Here is an 18,229-nt window from a genome sequence, read left to right as displayed (position 1 = left end):
TAGTACGATTACAGCAATACCTCATTTATATTTTTTTTTATGTTTTGGCGCTTTTATACAATATAAACTATTTTATATAAATAAATAATTATTTTTGCATCGCTTTATTCTGAGAGCTATAACTTTTTATTTTTTTGCTGATGACGCTGTATGGCGTCTCGTTTTTTGCGGTCAAGATGACGCTTTCAGCGGTACCATGTTTATTTATATCCGTCTTTTTGATCGCGTGTTATTCCACTATTTGTTCGGCGGTATGACGATAAAGCATTGTTTTTTTGCCTTGTTTTTTTTATGGGGTTCACTAAAGGGGTTTACTAGTGGAACAGTTTTATGGCCAGGTCATTTTGGACGCGGTGATACTAAATATGTGTACTTTTATTGTTTAGATTTTTTTTCACTCAAATATTTATTTGTTGATATAATAAATATTGATTTTTTTAAATTTTGTAAAAATGTTTACAATTTTTTTTTTTTTTTTTTTATTTAATTCTTACTTTTACACTTTCTCCCACTATGGGACACTCATTTTGTGCAGGCTGATCGCTTCTATAGCATGCAGATCTGAATGCTATAGAAGCTGTCAGTGCTGCAATCCCTGCACACTGACCTGAGAGACTTCCTGACATGCACTGTGCATGACAGGAAGTCTCTCAGCTCTGGTAAATCGGATATTGTCATGACCACATTGGGTTATCATGGGAGCGATCGGGACCCCGCGTCATGCCACGGGCTCTCGGATCCAAAGGCAGAGGGGCTGTCAGCCCCACTGCCGGCATTAGAACGCTGCGATCTTGTTCGATCGCAGTGTTCTGGGGGTTAAAGTGCCAGGAGTGGTCCGTGACCGCTCCTGGCACTTAGTGCCAGGTATCAGCTGTGAGAATGAGCTGACACCCGGCCATGATCGGACGCGCTCCCCTTGTGAGCGCGGCTGATCGCCATGACGTACTATTCCGTCCATGGGGATTAAGTCCCAGGGCACATGGACGGGATAGTACGTCAGATGGCAGAAAGGGGTTAATTTGCAGTGGAGATAAATTTGAATTTTATTGCATTATTTCCAAGTGCATTTTAAGCAGCTCACAAAAATCCAGTGGTGTGAAAAAGTGTTTGCCCCTTCCTGATTTCCTATTCTTTTGCATGTTCGTTGGACTTAAATGTTTCTGATCACAACACAAATTCAAATATTAGACAAAGATAACACTCGTAAACACAAAATGCAGTTATTAAATGAAGGTCTTTATTATTTAGGGAATACGAAATCCAAACCTACAGGGCCTTGTGTGGAAAAGTGATTGCTCCCCCCATTTAAGACATAAATTAACTGTGGTTTATCACATCAAGAAATCATATGACTAGGACATGCCTGACAAAGTGAAGAATCCCAAAAGATCCTCAAAAACTAGATATCATGCCGTGATCCAACAAAATTCAGGAACAAATGAGAAACAAAGTAATTGAGATCTATGAGTCTGGAAAAGGTTATAAAGCCATATCTAAGGCTTTGGGGCTTCAGCAAACCACAGTGAGAGCCATTATCCTCAAATAGCGAAAACTTGAAACAGTGGTGAACCATCCCAGGAGTGGCTGACCAACCAAAATTACCCCAAGAGCGCAGCCACGACTCATCCAAGAGTTCACAAAATATCCCACCACAACATCCAAAGAACTGCAGGCTTCACTTGCCTGAGTTAAGGTCAGTGTTCATGACTGGGCAAGAGACTGGGCAAAAATGGCAAGCATGGCAGAGTTCCAAGATGAAATCCTCCGCTGAGCCAAAGAATATAAAGCCTCAGTTCAGTTTTGCCAGAAAACATCTTGATGATCGCTAAGACTTTGTGGAGAATACTCTGTGGACTGAGGAGAAAAAGTTGAATTTTTTTGGAAGGTGTATGTTCGAGTACATCTGGCGTAGAAGTAACACATCATTTTTTAAAAGAAACATCATACCATCAGTACAATAGGGTGGTGTGATGACCTGGGGCTGCTTTGCAGTGTCACGACCTGGAAGACTTGTGATAAATGGAACCATAGAATCTGCTGTCTGTCAAAAAATCGTGAAGGAAAATGTCCAGTTCCTTCATTTAAAAACTGCATTTTGTGTTTACTTGTGTTATCTTTGCCCAATATTTAAATTTGTTTTGCGCTCTGAAACACTGAAGTGTGACAAACATGCAAAAGAATAGGAAATCACGAAAAGGGCAAATACTTTTTCATTTATTCATTCATTCATTGAGATTTAGAAATTCAGAAACAAGGAAACTATGTGGAAAAACGTGCAACTTTTTGTCATAGAGAAAAATTATCATCCATAAGACATCTCCGGAGAGGGGGCATATCACACTCATACTGAACATATGGGATTAACCCTTTAACCCCCCCTCAAGGCTGTTTTCACCTTCATGACCAGGCCAAATTTTACAATTCTGACCATTGTTACTTTGTGTGGCAATAACTCTGGAACACTTCAACAGATACCATTGATTGTGAGATTGTTTTTTCATGACATATTACTGTACTTCATGTTAGTGGTAACATTTATTCGATATGACTTGTGTTTATTTATGAAAAAAGCGGAAATTTGGAGAAAATTTTGAACATTTTGGAATTTTGGAAGTCAGAGTGTTATGTCACACAAAATAGTTCATAAATAACATTTCCCACATATCTACTTTACATCAGCAAAATTATAAGGGTTATAAGGGTTAAAATTTAACCAGCGATTTTTAATTTTTTCAACAACATTTATAAAAAAAAATTTGATGGACCAATTTTATATTTGAAGTGACTTTCAGGGGTCTATATGACAGAAAATACTCATAAATGACACCATTCTAAAAATTGCACCCCTCAAGGTCCTCAAAACGATAATCAATAAGTTTATTAACCCTTCAGATGCTTTACATGAATTTTTGGAATATGAAAGAAAAAAATGAAGATTAAGCTTCTTTTCACAACAAAGTGTATTTAGACTCAATTTTTTTTATTTTCACAATGGTAGCTGGAAAAAATGGATCCCAAAATCTGTTGTGCAATTTCTCCTGATCAAACCCTCACAAGTGACACCATTTTGGAAACTAGACCCCTCAGGGAACTTATCTGTGGACAAAAACTACTATTAAGGTGCACATAAGGGCTTGGAAAAGAAGGAGCGTCATACGACTTTTTGAATGCAAACTTTGCTGTAATAATTAGCATGATCCATGTCGCATTTGGAGTGCCCTGATGTGCTTAAACAGTGGAAACACCCCACAAGTGACACCATTTTGTAAACTAGACCCCTCAGTGAACTTATAGATGTGTGGTGAGCACCTTTAACCCACAGATGTTTCTCAGAAGTTTACAACATTGAGCCGTGAAAATAAAAAAAATCATACTTTTCCCCCCAAAATTTTGTTTTAGTCCCAATTTTTTTCTTTTCACAAGCTAACTGTAGAAAATTGACCCCATATTTTCTTGTGCAATTTCTCCTGAGTATGCAGATACCCCATATGTGGTGAAAAACTACTGTTAGGGTGCATGGCATGACCCAGAAAGGTAGGAGTGATGTTTTGGAATGCAGATTTTAATGGAATGGTCTGCAGGTGTCATGTTGCATTTGGAAAGTCCCTGATGTGCCTAAACAGTTAAAAAAAACACAAGTGACACCATTTTGGAAAATAAACCCTCATGGAATGTACCTAGATGTGTGGTCAGCACTTTGACCCACCCAGTGCTTCACAGAAGTTTATAATGTAGAGCAGTGAAAATAAAAAAAATCATATTTTTCCCGCAAAAATGTTATTTTAGCCCCAAACTTATTTTCACAAGAAAACATGAGAAAATGGAACTGAAAATGTGTTGTGAAATTTCTCCTGAGTATGCAGATATTCCATATGTGGGGGTAAACTATTGTTTGGGTGCACAACAGGGTTCAGAATAGGAGTGACGCTTTGGAATGCAAACTTTGATGGAATGGTCTGAATGTGTCATGTTGTGTTTGGAAAGCCCCTGATGTGCCTAAACAGTGAAAAAAACCCATAAGTGACCCAGTTTTGGAAGCTAGACCCTTCAAGGAATCTATCTATATGTGTCGTGAGCACCTTGAACCTTCAGGTGCTTCACAGAATTTTATGGTGATCTGTGGAATTAAAGAACAAATATTTTTTACCCAAAAATGTTATTTTAGCCCCAAATTTTCTATTTTCACAAGGTAACAGGAGAAAATTTATTGTGCAATTTTGTTTGAGTATGCTGATACCCCATATGCAGTCGAAGACTACTTTTAAGGCACAGTGCAAAGCTCAGAAGGGAAGAAGCACAATATTAGGGTACGTGCACACGCTGCGGAATGCTCTACGGATTTGGCCGCACGGATTTTGTAAAATCCGCAGGTAAATCTGCAGGTCAAAAGACCTGCGGTTTTACCTGCGGATTAGCCTGCAGTTTTGCCCTGCGGTTTATCATCTCTACAATGGAGGAGCTGGTAAACCTCAGCGGAATCCGCAGAAAGAATTGACATGTCAATTCTTTCTGCGGTTTAGAAACCGCAGCAAATCCGCACGGAAAAATCCGCACCGTCTGCACTGCGGTTTTTAATATCCATAGGATATTATGGTACTGTACACCGGCCAAATCCGCTGCGGATCCGCAGCAGAATCCGCAGCGTGTGCACACCCCCTTAGAGTTCAGATTTTGCTGGACTGGTGAGGGCGCCATGTCACATTGACAGAGCCGCTAAGGTGCCAGAAAACATAAACTCCCATAAGAGACCCCATTTTACAAACTACATCTCTCAATGAATTCATCTAGGGGAGCAGTGATCATATTGACACTACAAGTGGGTCACAGAATCTTATAACATTGGGCAACGAAGAAAAAAGTAATTACATTTTTACCAACAAAATTTTGTTTTAGCCCCATATTTTACATTTTCCCACTGGGAAATATTTAAAAATAGCACCAAAATTTGACCCACAATTTCTGCTGAATATGAAAATACCCCATATGTGGCTGTACACTACTGCTTATCCAGACAGCAAGACTCTGGAGGGATGGAGCGCTATTTGCTCCCTGGAGTGCACATTTTCCTAGGATAGTTTGCGGACTTCCACTTGAAGTGGCCCCATTTTGGAAATTATAACCCTTTATCAACAGGTGTAGTGACTATTTTGACTCCTTGGATGTTTTCCAGAAACAACTAGTAGTGGCTAAGTGAAAATTGCTGAGTGAAAATTGCAAACTGCCGTTGTAGTGACCAATACTTATTAGTGACCAGTACATTGTGCCCAGCTCATGCTTCTGGGGGCACGCACCCATAAATTAGGTGGGCTCTCATCGCTACAGAAATGCTAAACATGTGGATACTGAATGTGGTTTAAATACACTGTGGGGCTTTGAAGGGAGAAGAGCATTTTAATTTGGGGCGCAGAATTCGCTGGAGCCATTTTGCTTTTCCAGAGCCTTTCTACTACTAGTGACATGGAAGCCTCCTATATTTCCATTGACAGATGACAGACCTCAGAGGGGGAATATGGAACATTTTCCATAACAATTGGGATCACATTTATCTGGCGCTTTACGCTGAGCACTGACTTTAGTATTACCATTTAAACCTCCAAGTGACGTGACTCAGATAAAACCATCGAGGATCCATTCACTATAATGAGGCAGCAGAGTTATTATGGACTCTTATTAAATTCAAGATGTCCCAATAAATGCTAACCAGAAAGCTGGAACTTAAACGCATAAATTCAAACCTTTATTCGGAATAACACCCAAAGGTACCCGAAAATCAAGAGATCCAGCAATATTACAAAAAATATTAATTTTATTATTACAATATTTTCAAAAAAATAAACAGCAATGCCCAGTAGAAGACACGAAAAAAACAGTGATTTTAAATATTGCCACTATAATCTGTTGTATATAGATATATCAAATCATGCAGCATAAATATTTAATAGCTTAAATAGATATAAATATTAAAGAACAATGTCTATAAATACTTCATTCATGTGCCACATTTTCCCTAGTATAAAGGGATCCAATATATATCACTTCCAAAGCAGTGCCCATTGTCTTTATGAATCAATCACTGTACCCATAGCTATATATTAAAAAATATCACGCCCATGAAGTAAAAAACACTAATCTAAATAGCCAGGGTAATTCAAGTGTAAGTAAAAAACTGGGACATCTATAATATTACCTCAATTAGTGGAGCATTGGTGGCGCAGTGTAGCATGTCCTCCCTCACCCCTACGGGCGTTTTGCACGGGCTTCTTCCGGGGCTTCTTCGGGTACCTTTGGGTGTTATTCCGAATAAAAGTTTTGTTATTATGGACTCTGTCTGGTTTCTGTTCTGCATTGTTCTTCTTTTCAGAAATGCATAAAACTATGGCCGACGACACTTTTATGTAAGTCTAAAAAGACGGACACGGCCGGATCATAGGAAAGACAGCGTCCACAGTGCCCCCATCTGTCTCATTATAGGGAATCTTCCACCAGGAGTTCAGTCTAAATCACGTATTTCAGAAATTTACATGGAAACCCTGTTGCAAGCGCCCAGTGCAGAGCATGGAATAAATGTGGGTCAAGCCTTACTGCGATCTTTGGGCGGCAGAATGAACAAATCAATCACAGGTGAAAAATGGGTTTTATTTACTTTTTACGTCATTCTTTGTGCGGAATAAGTGATTAGGCGACTTTATTCTTCGGATCGGTGAAATTACAGAGATACCAGATTTATACTTGGTTGTTGTCACACACTAAAAGACACTTTTTTTCCAAAAACAAGTTTTTACATGCTGTTCATGGGGTAAAATTGATAAGACAGCTTTATTCTTTAATACAAAAAAACTCCAGATTTTCAACGCCAGCTTACCCGTACACCCCGGTGTGTGAGATCCAATATCAATCCAGGAGAAAGTCTGCACGGAGACCAGAGCAGGAGCCAGCCACGAAAGATTCAAATGAAAAAATGTAACTTTAAACTCCAGCGGACAAAATCCAGGATGCAAAATTTTAAAAAGTTTTTTCTTGCATTAGCAAAGATTTTTATTATTAAAGTCCATCATAAAATAAATCCACACTTCTGTACAGTAGATAAATAGATTAGGGGAAGGGGGGGTTAGCCTCTTAGACTACGCGTTTCGGCGAATTAACGCCTTATACATGGTCTTTATTCTTTGGGTTACAGCAATACTACATTTATATTTTTTATGTTTTGGTGCTTTTACACATTAAAAAGTTTTATAGGAAAAATAATTATTTTGCATAGCTGTATTGTGAGAGCTATAAATTTTTTATGTTTCCATTGATAGAGCTATATGGCGGCTTGTTTTTTTGCGGGACAAGATGACTTTTTCAGCTATACCATTTTTATTTACATTAGTCTTTTTGATTGTGTTTTATTCCTCTTTTTGTTTAGCGGTATGATAAAGCATTTTTTTCTATGGTGTTCACTGAAGGGGTTAGCTGGTGGGACATTTTTATAGGTCGGCTCGTTCACGATGCGGCGATACCAAATACTGTATGTGTACTTTTTTTTGTTTGTTTTTGTTTTTCCATAAAATATGTATTTATTATTTTGTGAGTGCTCTTTTAATAATTTTTACAACTTTTTTTTTTTTACTTTTTCCTACTTTCACTTTCTGCAGTCTGATCGCTGTTATAAAGCACTGCAATGCATTATAGCCTGTCAGCCCTGCAGACGCAAGTTACTTAGATCATGCACTGAGCATGAAGTAACTATCTTGCTAGTGCCTGGAGACCGGATGTCGTCATGATCCAAAGGCAGAGGGGCTTTCTTTCCTCTGCCTCCTCACTAAATGCTGTCACTGACGCATTTAGGGGATTAAAGTGCTGGGAGTAGTGCGGGCACCGCTTCCTGGCATTGAGTGTCAGGTGTCAGCTAATTATAGCTGGGGGGGGAAATAAATCAATTATAACTAGGGTAGTGAGAAAGAGATAATACTTCAACCTATATTGAAGCAGTGTCCATGTAACAGCAGAGCATTGCTTTGAGAAAAAGACAGAAAGGCTGGTCTTTGTTTAATCAGAGGCGTGGAAATATGCTACTATATATTTTTGGCGTTGTAGTGAAGGGACCGACAAAAGGCATTCACTCACATCACCATAAGGCAGGAAGAACCCCTCCAACTTAATATCAGTCATATGAATGGTGCTATCCAGGCAAGTTTCATTTCTCTAGAAAGGTAAAATTACGATAAGAAACACGACGACAATATAAAGTTGGGCATCTCCTAAAATTCTAAAGGGCCTAGCACATCTCATCAGCCCCCACATGAGAACTTTAAGGGTAGGTTTATGAGTGTAACCTTGATCTAATAAAGAATTTGGATGTCTGTTTGTCATTCTGCAAGACATAGTTTGCTGTGCAAGAGTTCCATTTTAATAATCGGAGTGCTTCCCTACATAAACATAAGAGCCATTCCTGCAACATTAGGTTTAGTAATTTTCTTTCATTATTCCTTTTTATTTTACGTATTTGTAAATATCGCATTATTTTTTTACCATTTTGTATCATCTTTGTATATTTTTATAAACACTGCCTGGATTAAATGCAGTGGGAACAGAACACATTCAGACCCCCTTTAAATATTTCACTCTTTGTTTCATTGCAGCCATTTGGTAAATTTAAAAAAAGTTCATTTTTTCAGTATTGAGTAGAAGCACCATTTTGAGCTAGTACAGCCATGAGTCTTCTTGGGAATGATGCAACAAGTTTTTCACACCTGGATTTGGGGATCCTCTGCTATTCTTCCTTGCAGATCCTCTCCAGTTCCGTCAGGTTGGATGGTGAATGTTGGTGGACAGCCATTTTCAGGTCTCTCCAGAGATGCTCAATTGGGTTTAGGTTTAGGGCAGGGCTATGGCTGGGCCAGTCAAGAATGGTCACAGAGTTGTTCTGAAGCCACTCCTTTGTTATTTTAGCTGTGTGCTTAGGGTCATTGTCTTGTTGGAAGGTGAACCTTCGGCCAAAGTCTGAGGTCCAGAGCACTCTGGAAGAGGTTTTCATCCAGGATATCTCTGTACTTGTCCACATTCATGTTTCCTTCAATTGCAACCCGTCGTCCTGTCCCTGCAGCTGAAAAACACCCCATAGTATGATGCTGTCACCATCATGTTTCACTGTTGGGATTGTATTGGGCAGGTGATGAGCAGTGCCTGGTTTTCTCCACACATACCGCTTAGAATTATCACCAAAAAGTTCTATCTTCGTCTTATCATACCACAAAATCTTATTTATCATAGTCTGGGAGTCCTTCATGTGTTTTTTTAGCAAACTCTATGCAGGCTTACATGTATATGGAACTGAGGAGAGGCTTCCGTCGGGCCACTCTGCAGTAAAGGCCCGACGAGTGGAGGGCTACAGTGATAGTTGACTGTGTGGAACTTTCTCTCATCTCTCTACTGCATCTGTGGAGCTTAGCCACAGTGATCTTGGGGTTCTTCTTTACCTCTCTCACCAAGGCTCTTCTCTCACGATTGCTCAGTTTGGCTGGATGGCCAGGTCTAGGAAGACTTCTGGTGGTCCCAAACTTCTTCGATTTAAGGATTATGGAGGCCACTGTGCTCTTCGAAACCTTGAGTACTGCAGAAATTCTTTTGTAACCTTGGCCAGATCTGTGCCTTGCCACAATTCTGTCTGAGCTCCTTGGCCAGTTCCTTTGACCTCATAATTCACAGTTGGTCTGACATGCACTGTGAGCTGTGAGGTCTTATATAGACAGGTGTGTGCTTTTACAAATCAAGTGCTATCAGTTTAATTAAACACAGCTGGACTCCAATTAAGGAGTAGAACCATCTCAAGGAGGATCACAAGGAAATGGACAACATGTGACGTAAATATGAGTGTCTGAGCAAAGGGTCTGAATACTTATGACTATAATTTACCCATTAATAATACTGTGGGAACTGTTTTTCAGAGGTTTTAATTTGTTACTCTACAGGGAGTCATACAATGACCAATTGTCTACCTTATCCTGCAGAAGACCCCTTAAAAGATTTTTGCAAACTCCCTCCCATCACATGAACTGCTGAGCCTGAGCAGCCAAAAAATACGCCAAATGATTGGGGACCACTAACTTTCCCTCTAATTTTTCCCTCTGTAGTGTTTCCAATTTAATACAAGCTGTCCCCCCCACCTTGACAGCATGGATCTGAATACACCATTAGAGGCTTGGAAAAAAGACGAGATTGGATCCAGATTAGTGAAATTTGAGGAAAGTATAGTAACTGAGGAATCCTTATCTTTTAATTAGATTAGCTCTCCCCACAACTGATGAAGGAAGTTTAAACCATGCATCCCTTTTCTGCACAAAACTAGTGAGAAGTGAAATTAAACTTAGTTTTTTGTCATCTAAAAGATTAAGAGAGACCTCAGCTCTCTGATATTTAAATGTTGAAACCTCCTTTTGTCCTGTGCTATTGAGAGTGTTCACTCTATCCTTCCTCTCATCCAGAGACATTAGTACCGACTTGGACCAATTAATAGCAAGACTGGAATAAGTCTCAAAAGACGTGCTCACATACACTGCCAAAGGCAGGGATTTGGAAGCATTTTCCAGAAAAAGTAAAATGTAATCTGTATATAATGCGATTTTATCCTCCAGCACTCCTTTCCTACACCCCTTTATCCCAGAATGTTTCCACATCAGAATGGCCAAAGGTTCAAAAACCAGCACGAAGAGCAAAAGGTGACAAAGGGCAACCTTGTCTTGTACCTCTTCCCAAAGCAAAAGATTATGATAAAGAACCATTCAACCTTATCCTAGCTGTGGGGTTGAAATATTATAATATACTAATAATATTTAATAATATATAATAAAAATATGGGTATCCATTTTGTATCCATATGCCAAATTCCTGTAAAACTAGCCACAGGAAACTCCATTCCACGTTGTCCCCTGAAACATCAATCGGCAACTGTAAACTTAAGGGTAAACTCCGTATGCTGGTTGCCGTCGATCTTCCTGGCATAAACAAGGTCTGATCCTGATGAACAATTGATGAAATGATCCTGGCAGGTCTATAAGCCAAAACTTTAGCTATTATCTTTACATCAGAGTTGAGGAGAGAAACATGCCTCTATAAGTCTGGGTACAAAGGTCCTTATGTTATTTAACTCTTTCACCAACTTTGGATTTTCCATTTTTGAGTTTTTGCTTTTGCTCTCCTTCTTCCCAGAGCCATAACTTTTTTATTTTTTCCATTATATTTTGCCATTATGATTTTTTAGGTCATTACAAGATCATAGATACTAAACATCTATAGTTTTTTTTAAGCAGTGAAAAAAAAAAAAATACAAAATTAAAAAATAAATAAATGACGCCATTTTCCGAGACCCATAGTGTCTCCATTTTTTGGGATATGGGGCTGGCTTATTTTTTGCACACTGAGCCTATGTTTTTATCGATACCATTTTGGGGTAGATACTATGTTTTAATTGCCTGTTATTGCATTTTAAACCCCTTACTGACCGGGCAAGATTTTTTATATCTGATCAATTTCACTTTATGTGGTAATATCTCTGGAACGCTTCAATGTATCTCATTGATTTTGAGAATGTTTTTTCATGACACATTGTTTTTTAGGATAATGGTAAATGTTTGTGGATATTTTCTGCATTTATTTATAAAAATCAGAAATTTTACAAAAATGTTAAAAAATTTGCAATTTTTAAACTTTGAGTGATTATTAGTGATGAGCGAGTATGCTCGTTGCTCGGGTTTCCCCAAGCATGCTCGGGTGGTTTCCGAGTATTTGGATGTGCTCGGAGAGTTAGTTTCTTTTGCAATAGCTGCATGATTTGTGGCTACTTGAGAGCCTGAATACATGTGGGGATTGTCTGTAATTAGCCACAAATCATGCAGCTACAGCAACAGAAACTAAATCTCCGAGCACATCCAAATACTCGGAGATCACCCGAGCATGCTCGGGAAATCTCGAGTAACGAGCATACCCGCTCATCACTAGTGATTATCCCATAAAGGTCGGGGTCACACTTGTGAGAAAATGGCATGAGTCTCGCACCTCAATGTCCGGTCCTTCCACCAGCACTCGGGACCGGAGAGTTCAGCTGCATAGAAATACATGCAGCCCGCACACTCCAGTCCTGAGTGCTGGCGGCAGTGCCGGGTATTGAGGTGCGAGACTCGTGCGAGTGTCTCGTAAGTGTGACCCCGGCCTAATCTAGATAGTCAGACCACACAAAAATATTAATAAATAATATTTCCCTCATGTCTGGTTTACATCAGCGCCATTTGTAAAATGTTTTTTTTATTTTGTTCGCATTTTTTAAAAATATAGCAGTAACTTTTCATTTTTTCAAGGAAATTTACAAAACTTATTTTTTTACGAACCTATTAAGTTTTGAAGTGACTTTGGGGGTCCTATACATTGGAAACTCCCTATAAGTGATACCATTTTAAAAACAGCGCCCCTCAATGTGTTAAAAATTGCTTTCAGCTAGTTTATTAACCATTCAAGTGATTTTCAGGAATGAATGCAAAGTGGCATAACAGGAATGAAGAAATTTATTTTTACTATCAAAATGTTGATAACTTCTGAACAGGCCACTGTAGCCCATAGACTTTAAGGCCATTATTTGGCCATGAATTGCCATTGCAAACATCAGGACCACACGATCAATATCTCAGGGTGCCGATGGGGTTAAAGAGGGAGACCCCACAACATTTAAGGGCTTAAACAACTATTGTCGGTACCAACAATGATCATGCCTGATGCTGCAAGTTGTCAGCTATATTGTACAGCTGATAACTACAGGCATGTCACCTGTTAGGGGATGCTAGTCTCTTATAATACAGGTCAGTAAAAAGATGTATTGGTGGTCAGTAAGGGGTTAATACAATGTTGCAGACACCAAAAAAAACATAATTTTGATTTTTTTTCTCATTACACCGTTTAGCAATAGGATTAATTCTTTTGCTATTTTGATAAATTGGATGATTCTGAAGGCAGCGATACCAAATCTGTGTATTTTTTTATTTTTTTTTATTGTTTTATTTTTAATAAATCAAACAGGGGGGGTGATTTGAACTTATATATATTTTTACAATTTTTAAAAACATTTGTTTTCACTTTTCCCTTGCTTCAATAGTCACCTGAGGAGACTTGAAGCTGTGAACTTATGATTGCTTGTGCTACACATAGCACAGTTTTAGCACTGCTATGTGTAGCAGAAATGCTCATCTTCTATGATTGCCACTAGGCAGCGCTCATAGCAGATCAGCAATAACAACCACAGGGGTTTCCTGGAGACCCAGGGTTGTCGTGCCAACCCACTGACACCCCTGCGATCGTGTGACAGGCGCGCCGATGGGTGCAGCTAGTGAGGCGCTCCGGAGCGGGCACAGAGTCGCCGAAGCACTAAACACAAATACTGAGCCTGTTCAAGCTCACAGAGCTCAGCTAGATACACGCCCGGTATACGGTCACAGGATCTGGCCCAAGACACAGGTTCAGCGTCCCTCTAGACCTACCGTGCATGCGGCGTCGCAGCCGCAAACACCAATAACTGCTGCAGACTGCAGTGAAGCGAAAGCACTGCCACGGTACGATAATGCCCTGTAATGGGCCACACTATCGGACGCTAGTACAGTGGAATGATATGCACCGTGGCCTGTAGCCTGCCACTGACTGGCGCTGACTCTATCTCTAGTTCCCTGTCCACACACGTAATATCAGAGGGAGGGGAATCTTAATGAGTCATTCGCAGTTCCATGCATTCGTCATCATTCACACATGTAGCAACTAGAGTCTATACTAGCGCATGGCCGAGTGACCATGCGAACCTTTTATAGCCAGGACCTTCCGGAAGCTTCCAGATCCCTGAGATGGACCAATCAGATCTGGAGAAGGACCTGTGCATGTGACTCCCGATCTCCAATGGGAGATCGTCTCGTGAGCATGCTCAGTGGAGCGACGGAAGGACTTAGCCTCTGGAGCAGTTTGCTGCTGAGCAGCCTGCATTGCTATTGCTGACACAAAGGTGGCAGCAACAGCCAGACACACAGAGCAGGTCTGGGCAGAGCGTTGGGAACGACAGGGCTGCTGAGCAAGCTCCTCTGCTGTCGATGGAGAATGGGAGACCGCAGAATGTGAGGCTCTGGATTCCTGTTGTGCCACTGCAGGAACCCGACGCCTAACACCATTCTTGCCACAGCTTGCATTGATGTGCCATCCTGGAGTAGCTGCACTACCTGAACAACTTTTGTGTGTTGCAGCCACCGCCTCATACTACTGTACAGTACCTCTTGGGGAGAGAGCAATGACAAAATGCAAAAGTGACCAAAAAGGATGAAAACAGAGAAATGCTCTGTTTCACCCCCTGCAGAACCACTCCTTTTATAGAGGTTGTATTGCTAATTGCCTATCTTTTCTACTTGTTGTCCGTTCCATTTGCTCAACAGCAGGAGAAATAGCTTCACAATCAGGTATGTACTTCTATTCAGGATTGTTAACTAGGCTTTTTATTTATCAAATCCCATCCAATTACACTATAACAAAGATTTCAATTTTGTCAAATGTCAAAGTAATTATTGAAACGTTTACCTGACTGACTCTGTAGTTCCGGCATTTGGCAGAGTTATTGTTATGCGACCATCTGAATCTGTCTTCCAATTTATTAAAGGCTTCATACCCAACATGTTAGGTGCAGTGTAAACAGCAACATTTTGCTGAAGGCCACTCATAGTGTATCCACGACTTGTAAGAATAAAATTATAATAGGTCTTCGGTTTGAGGTTGGTGATTAATTTCTTTGTTGTCCTTCCATCAACTTCCACTGTTTGCATGTTATATTGGATCTTAGGGCAAGACAGACATAGAAATAATTAGAGTAAAAAAACAATTACTTTTGTGGTTATTATGAGCTTAGTATGAAATGAATCTGTTCACAATTGCCTGAATTCTATCACTTATATCTGAGAATTTAAGAGATGAGCTTAAAGTAGTTGCCCACTTACAAAACTTGCTTAGATGTGAAATAAAATCACATACTACACAGAATACTGTTATCTTACTGATAGAAGTTGTTAACTGCTGAAACATTTCTGAGGATGTCCTTTGAAGATAATTGTATGCTAATCCTCTTGTGCCCTTACTTTTTGCTACTACCCATCCCACCCCTTTTCATTTTATTAGTTTTGCCCCTAATTCCTAATATTTTGTACCCTCTTATGTGTTTTTTTCTATTGTTATAATACCCTTTAGGATTTAGGTAATTATTTTAACAAGCAAAATTCTTATCTAAGGACATACATTATCCCTAGATAAGTCCTCAAAATTCTACGGCTTACATTGCTGCTAGTTTGCTGGTGTTATACCTACCATGAGCCTAAAGCCCCCATCACACATAGCGATCTCTAGCGAGATCGCTGCTGAGTCACAAGTTTTGTGACGCAACAGCGATCTCACCAGCGAGATCGCTGTGTGTGACAGCTATCAGCGACTGGCCCCCCTGCCGGTTATCGCTGATCGTTCCTGAAAGGTCAGAACTTTTTTTGGGTCGTTGGTCTCCCGCTGGCCAGCATGCATCGCTGCGTGTGACAGGCGGGAGAGCAACGACCAGCGATCAGCGCACTGGTAACCAAGGTAAACGTCGGGTTTCTAAGCAGCGCGTGGTGCTTAGAAACCCGATGTGTACCTTAGTTACCAGCGCGATGATGCAGGGAGCTTTTAACCAAGGTACACATCGGGTTTCTAAGTGGCGCGCGCCGCTTAGAAATCCGATGTGTAGCTTAGTTACCAGCTCCCTGCATCAGCGCGCTGGTAACTAACGTACACAGCGACGCGCCTGCTCGGCGTCGCTGGTGCTGATCGCTGGTGAAGCTGCCTGTTTGACAGCTCACCAGCGATCATGTAGCGACACACCAGCGATCCTGACAAGTTGATATCGTTGTCGGGATCGCTGGTGAGTCGCTACGTGTGACGGGGCTCTAAGACTTCGCTAATTTTATTCTATTAGGCTGTTTTATTATATGTTAATTCTTCTTTGTTCTAAACAAAAATGTCACAAAAATTTGTTGCAAAATAAAAAGATATAATATATATATATACTGTATATATATATATAGTTATCTTTTATATTTTCAAAAATACAAGAAGGAAAATGGGCCAATGCAAAAGTTTAGGCATCCTGCATGGTTAGTACCTAGCAGCACTCCCTTTTGAAAGTATCACAGCTTGTAATCGATTTTTGAAGCCAGTCAAGAGTCTTTCAGTTCTTGTTTAAGGGATTTTCATCCATTCTTCCTTGGAAAATTCTTGGGACATCTTGCATGCACTGCTATTTTGAGGTCTACCCACAGATTTTCAATAATATTCAGATCAGGGGACTGTAAGGACCAATGGAAAACCTTCAGCTTGCACCTTTTGAAGTAGTCTGCTGTGGATTTTGACCAGTGCTTAGGATCATTATCCGTCAGTAGAAGCCATCTTTTTTTCAACTTCATTTTTTTACAGATGGTGTTATGTTTGCATCAAGAATTTGTTGAAATTTTATTGAATCCATTCTTCCTTTTATCTGTGAAATGTTCCCCCTATCAGTGGCTGCAACACAACCCAAAAGCGTGATTGATTCAGTCCCATGATTAATGGTTGTCAAGATGTTCATTTCCTAAAATTCTGTCTTGTTTAGATGTTCTTTTACATACTTCTGTTGCTAAATTATATGGTGAGGATGCAGGAAAGGTTTTCTTCATGTAGGCCATATTTGTGCTGGTGTCTCTGCACAACTGCAGAGTCTGCTAAATCTTTCTGAAGATCTTTTACAGTCAAGCATAGGTTCTGATTTGCCTTTCTACAATCCTACGAGCAGCTCTCACTGAAATTTTGCTTGATTTTCCAGACCTTACCTTGACCTCCACTGATCCTGTTAACTGCCATTTCTTAATTACATTTCAAATTAAGGAAAGGGCAACTTGAAAACGCTTTGCTATGTTATTATTCCTTTCTCCTGCTTTGCGGGCCTCCACCATTTTCGTGTTCAGAGTTCTAGTTAGCTGCTTAGAAGAACCTATTGCTGCTGTTTTTAAGCACAAGATTAGAGGAGGCTGAGTTTTTAAAAAGCTGAGAAATTCGCATCACCTGGCCTTTCCTTCTCTTAATGATGACAGTGAACAAGCCATAACCTTAACAGATTAATTAAGGTCTGAAACCAAAGTCAAAGTTATCTGAGTACACAATTCCCCTAAACTTTTGCATCCACCTATTTTTCTTTTTGTAATTTTTAAAATGTAAAAGATGAAAATATATAGATTATTTTTGTTGCCTAAAATACAAAGGAACTGTGTTATCTTTTTCACTTTAGGCCTTTCAGAGATCATTTCATGTTCAACTTGCTTAACTGTTCACAATAACAGAAATTTTGACCAGGGGTGCCCAAACTTTTACATGCCACTGTATACACATCTAAAGATATTTTTTTACACCCTTTTAAAGTGAATCTGTCCTAAGGTATTTGAGGGCTATAGAAAGCAGTAACAGACACACTGATTTCAGTGGTGTGTCACTTACACACTATTTATATGGTGTAGTTCTCATGAATCACAGTTTAACAGGTGATGAGTGAGCGTTACACAGTATTCATGTTGGCATTGAGCAACAAGTGGATGCAGGCAGCTCAAAAATTACACACTTACAAACTGGTAAGTTCACACACATCCTTGAGAAGACACCTGAGCTCACAGCAGTTGGCTCGCGGTGCACCTGATTTTATGAAAACTACTCCATAATGAAAAGTGACGCAGAGTCTGTCACACTTGCCCCATAAACTTGGTAATAGATATTCTTTGAAAACATTGCTCTACTAAAAAATAGAATAAAGACTAAAATGAAAGAGCCAAAATTAAATAAGGCCTTATAAACTATATATACATATTAACTGACAAAATATTGCAATATAAAACAATTTATTTTCACTTTTACCTTGTAAGGCGTCACAGAGTTGTAATTTTCAGGGAATTCCCAGCTCAAGAGAACTGAAGTCTTCGTGACCATTTTGACCTTAAAATTTTTGGGTAGTACTGAAAAATAGTGAAAAGAGAAAAGGAGAGGGCCGGGACTCTAAGTTACTGAAGTAACATGCTTTTTAGGAACCACTTTCAAGAGGACAGAGGACTTTTTAATAAAGGAAATAAGCTGAGTGTTTTAAATACCAAAATTACTTAATATTAAAATATTACAAGAGCCCACACTTTGCTTC

The 18,229-nt window shown here is 39.6% G+C and overlaps 1 protein-coding gene across 1 annotated transcript in view; it reads right to left on the bottom strand.

Moving 5' to 3' along the window:
* PTPRS (protein tyrosine phosphatase receptor type S) overlaps positions 1-18,229 on the bottom strand; it is a 567,518-nt gene that overhangs the window by 180,785 nt on the left and 368,504 nt on the right. Inside the window, exons 15-16 of the mRNA XM_073563025.1 lie at positions 17,953-18,050; positions 14,578-14,831 (exon numbers count right to left, since the gene is read on the bottom strand). Coding sequence (XP_073419126.1) covers positions 14,578-14,831; positions 17,953-18,050 — 352 coding nt within the window. The remainder of the gene's footprint in view (positions 1-14,577; positions 14,832-17,952; positions 18,051-18,229) is intronic.

Source organism: Dendrobates tinctorius, unplaced genomic scaffold, assembly GCF_039654945.1.
Source record: "Dendrobates tinctorius isolate UK_male_01 unplaced genomic scaffold, ASM3965494v1 ptg000377l, whole genome shotgun sequence".
Classification (NCBI taxonomy): domain Eukaryota; kingdom Metazoa; phylum Chordata; class Amphibia; order Anura; family Dendrobatidae; genus Dendrobates; species Dendrobates tinctorius.
Note: the sequence above shows the minus strand (reverse complement) of the source record. Positions and strands in the feature narration are given on the sequence as shown.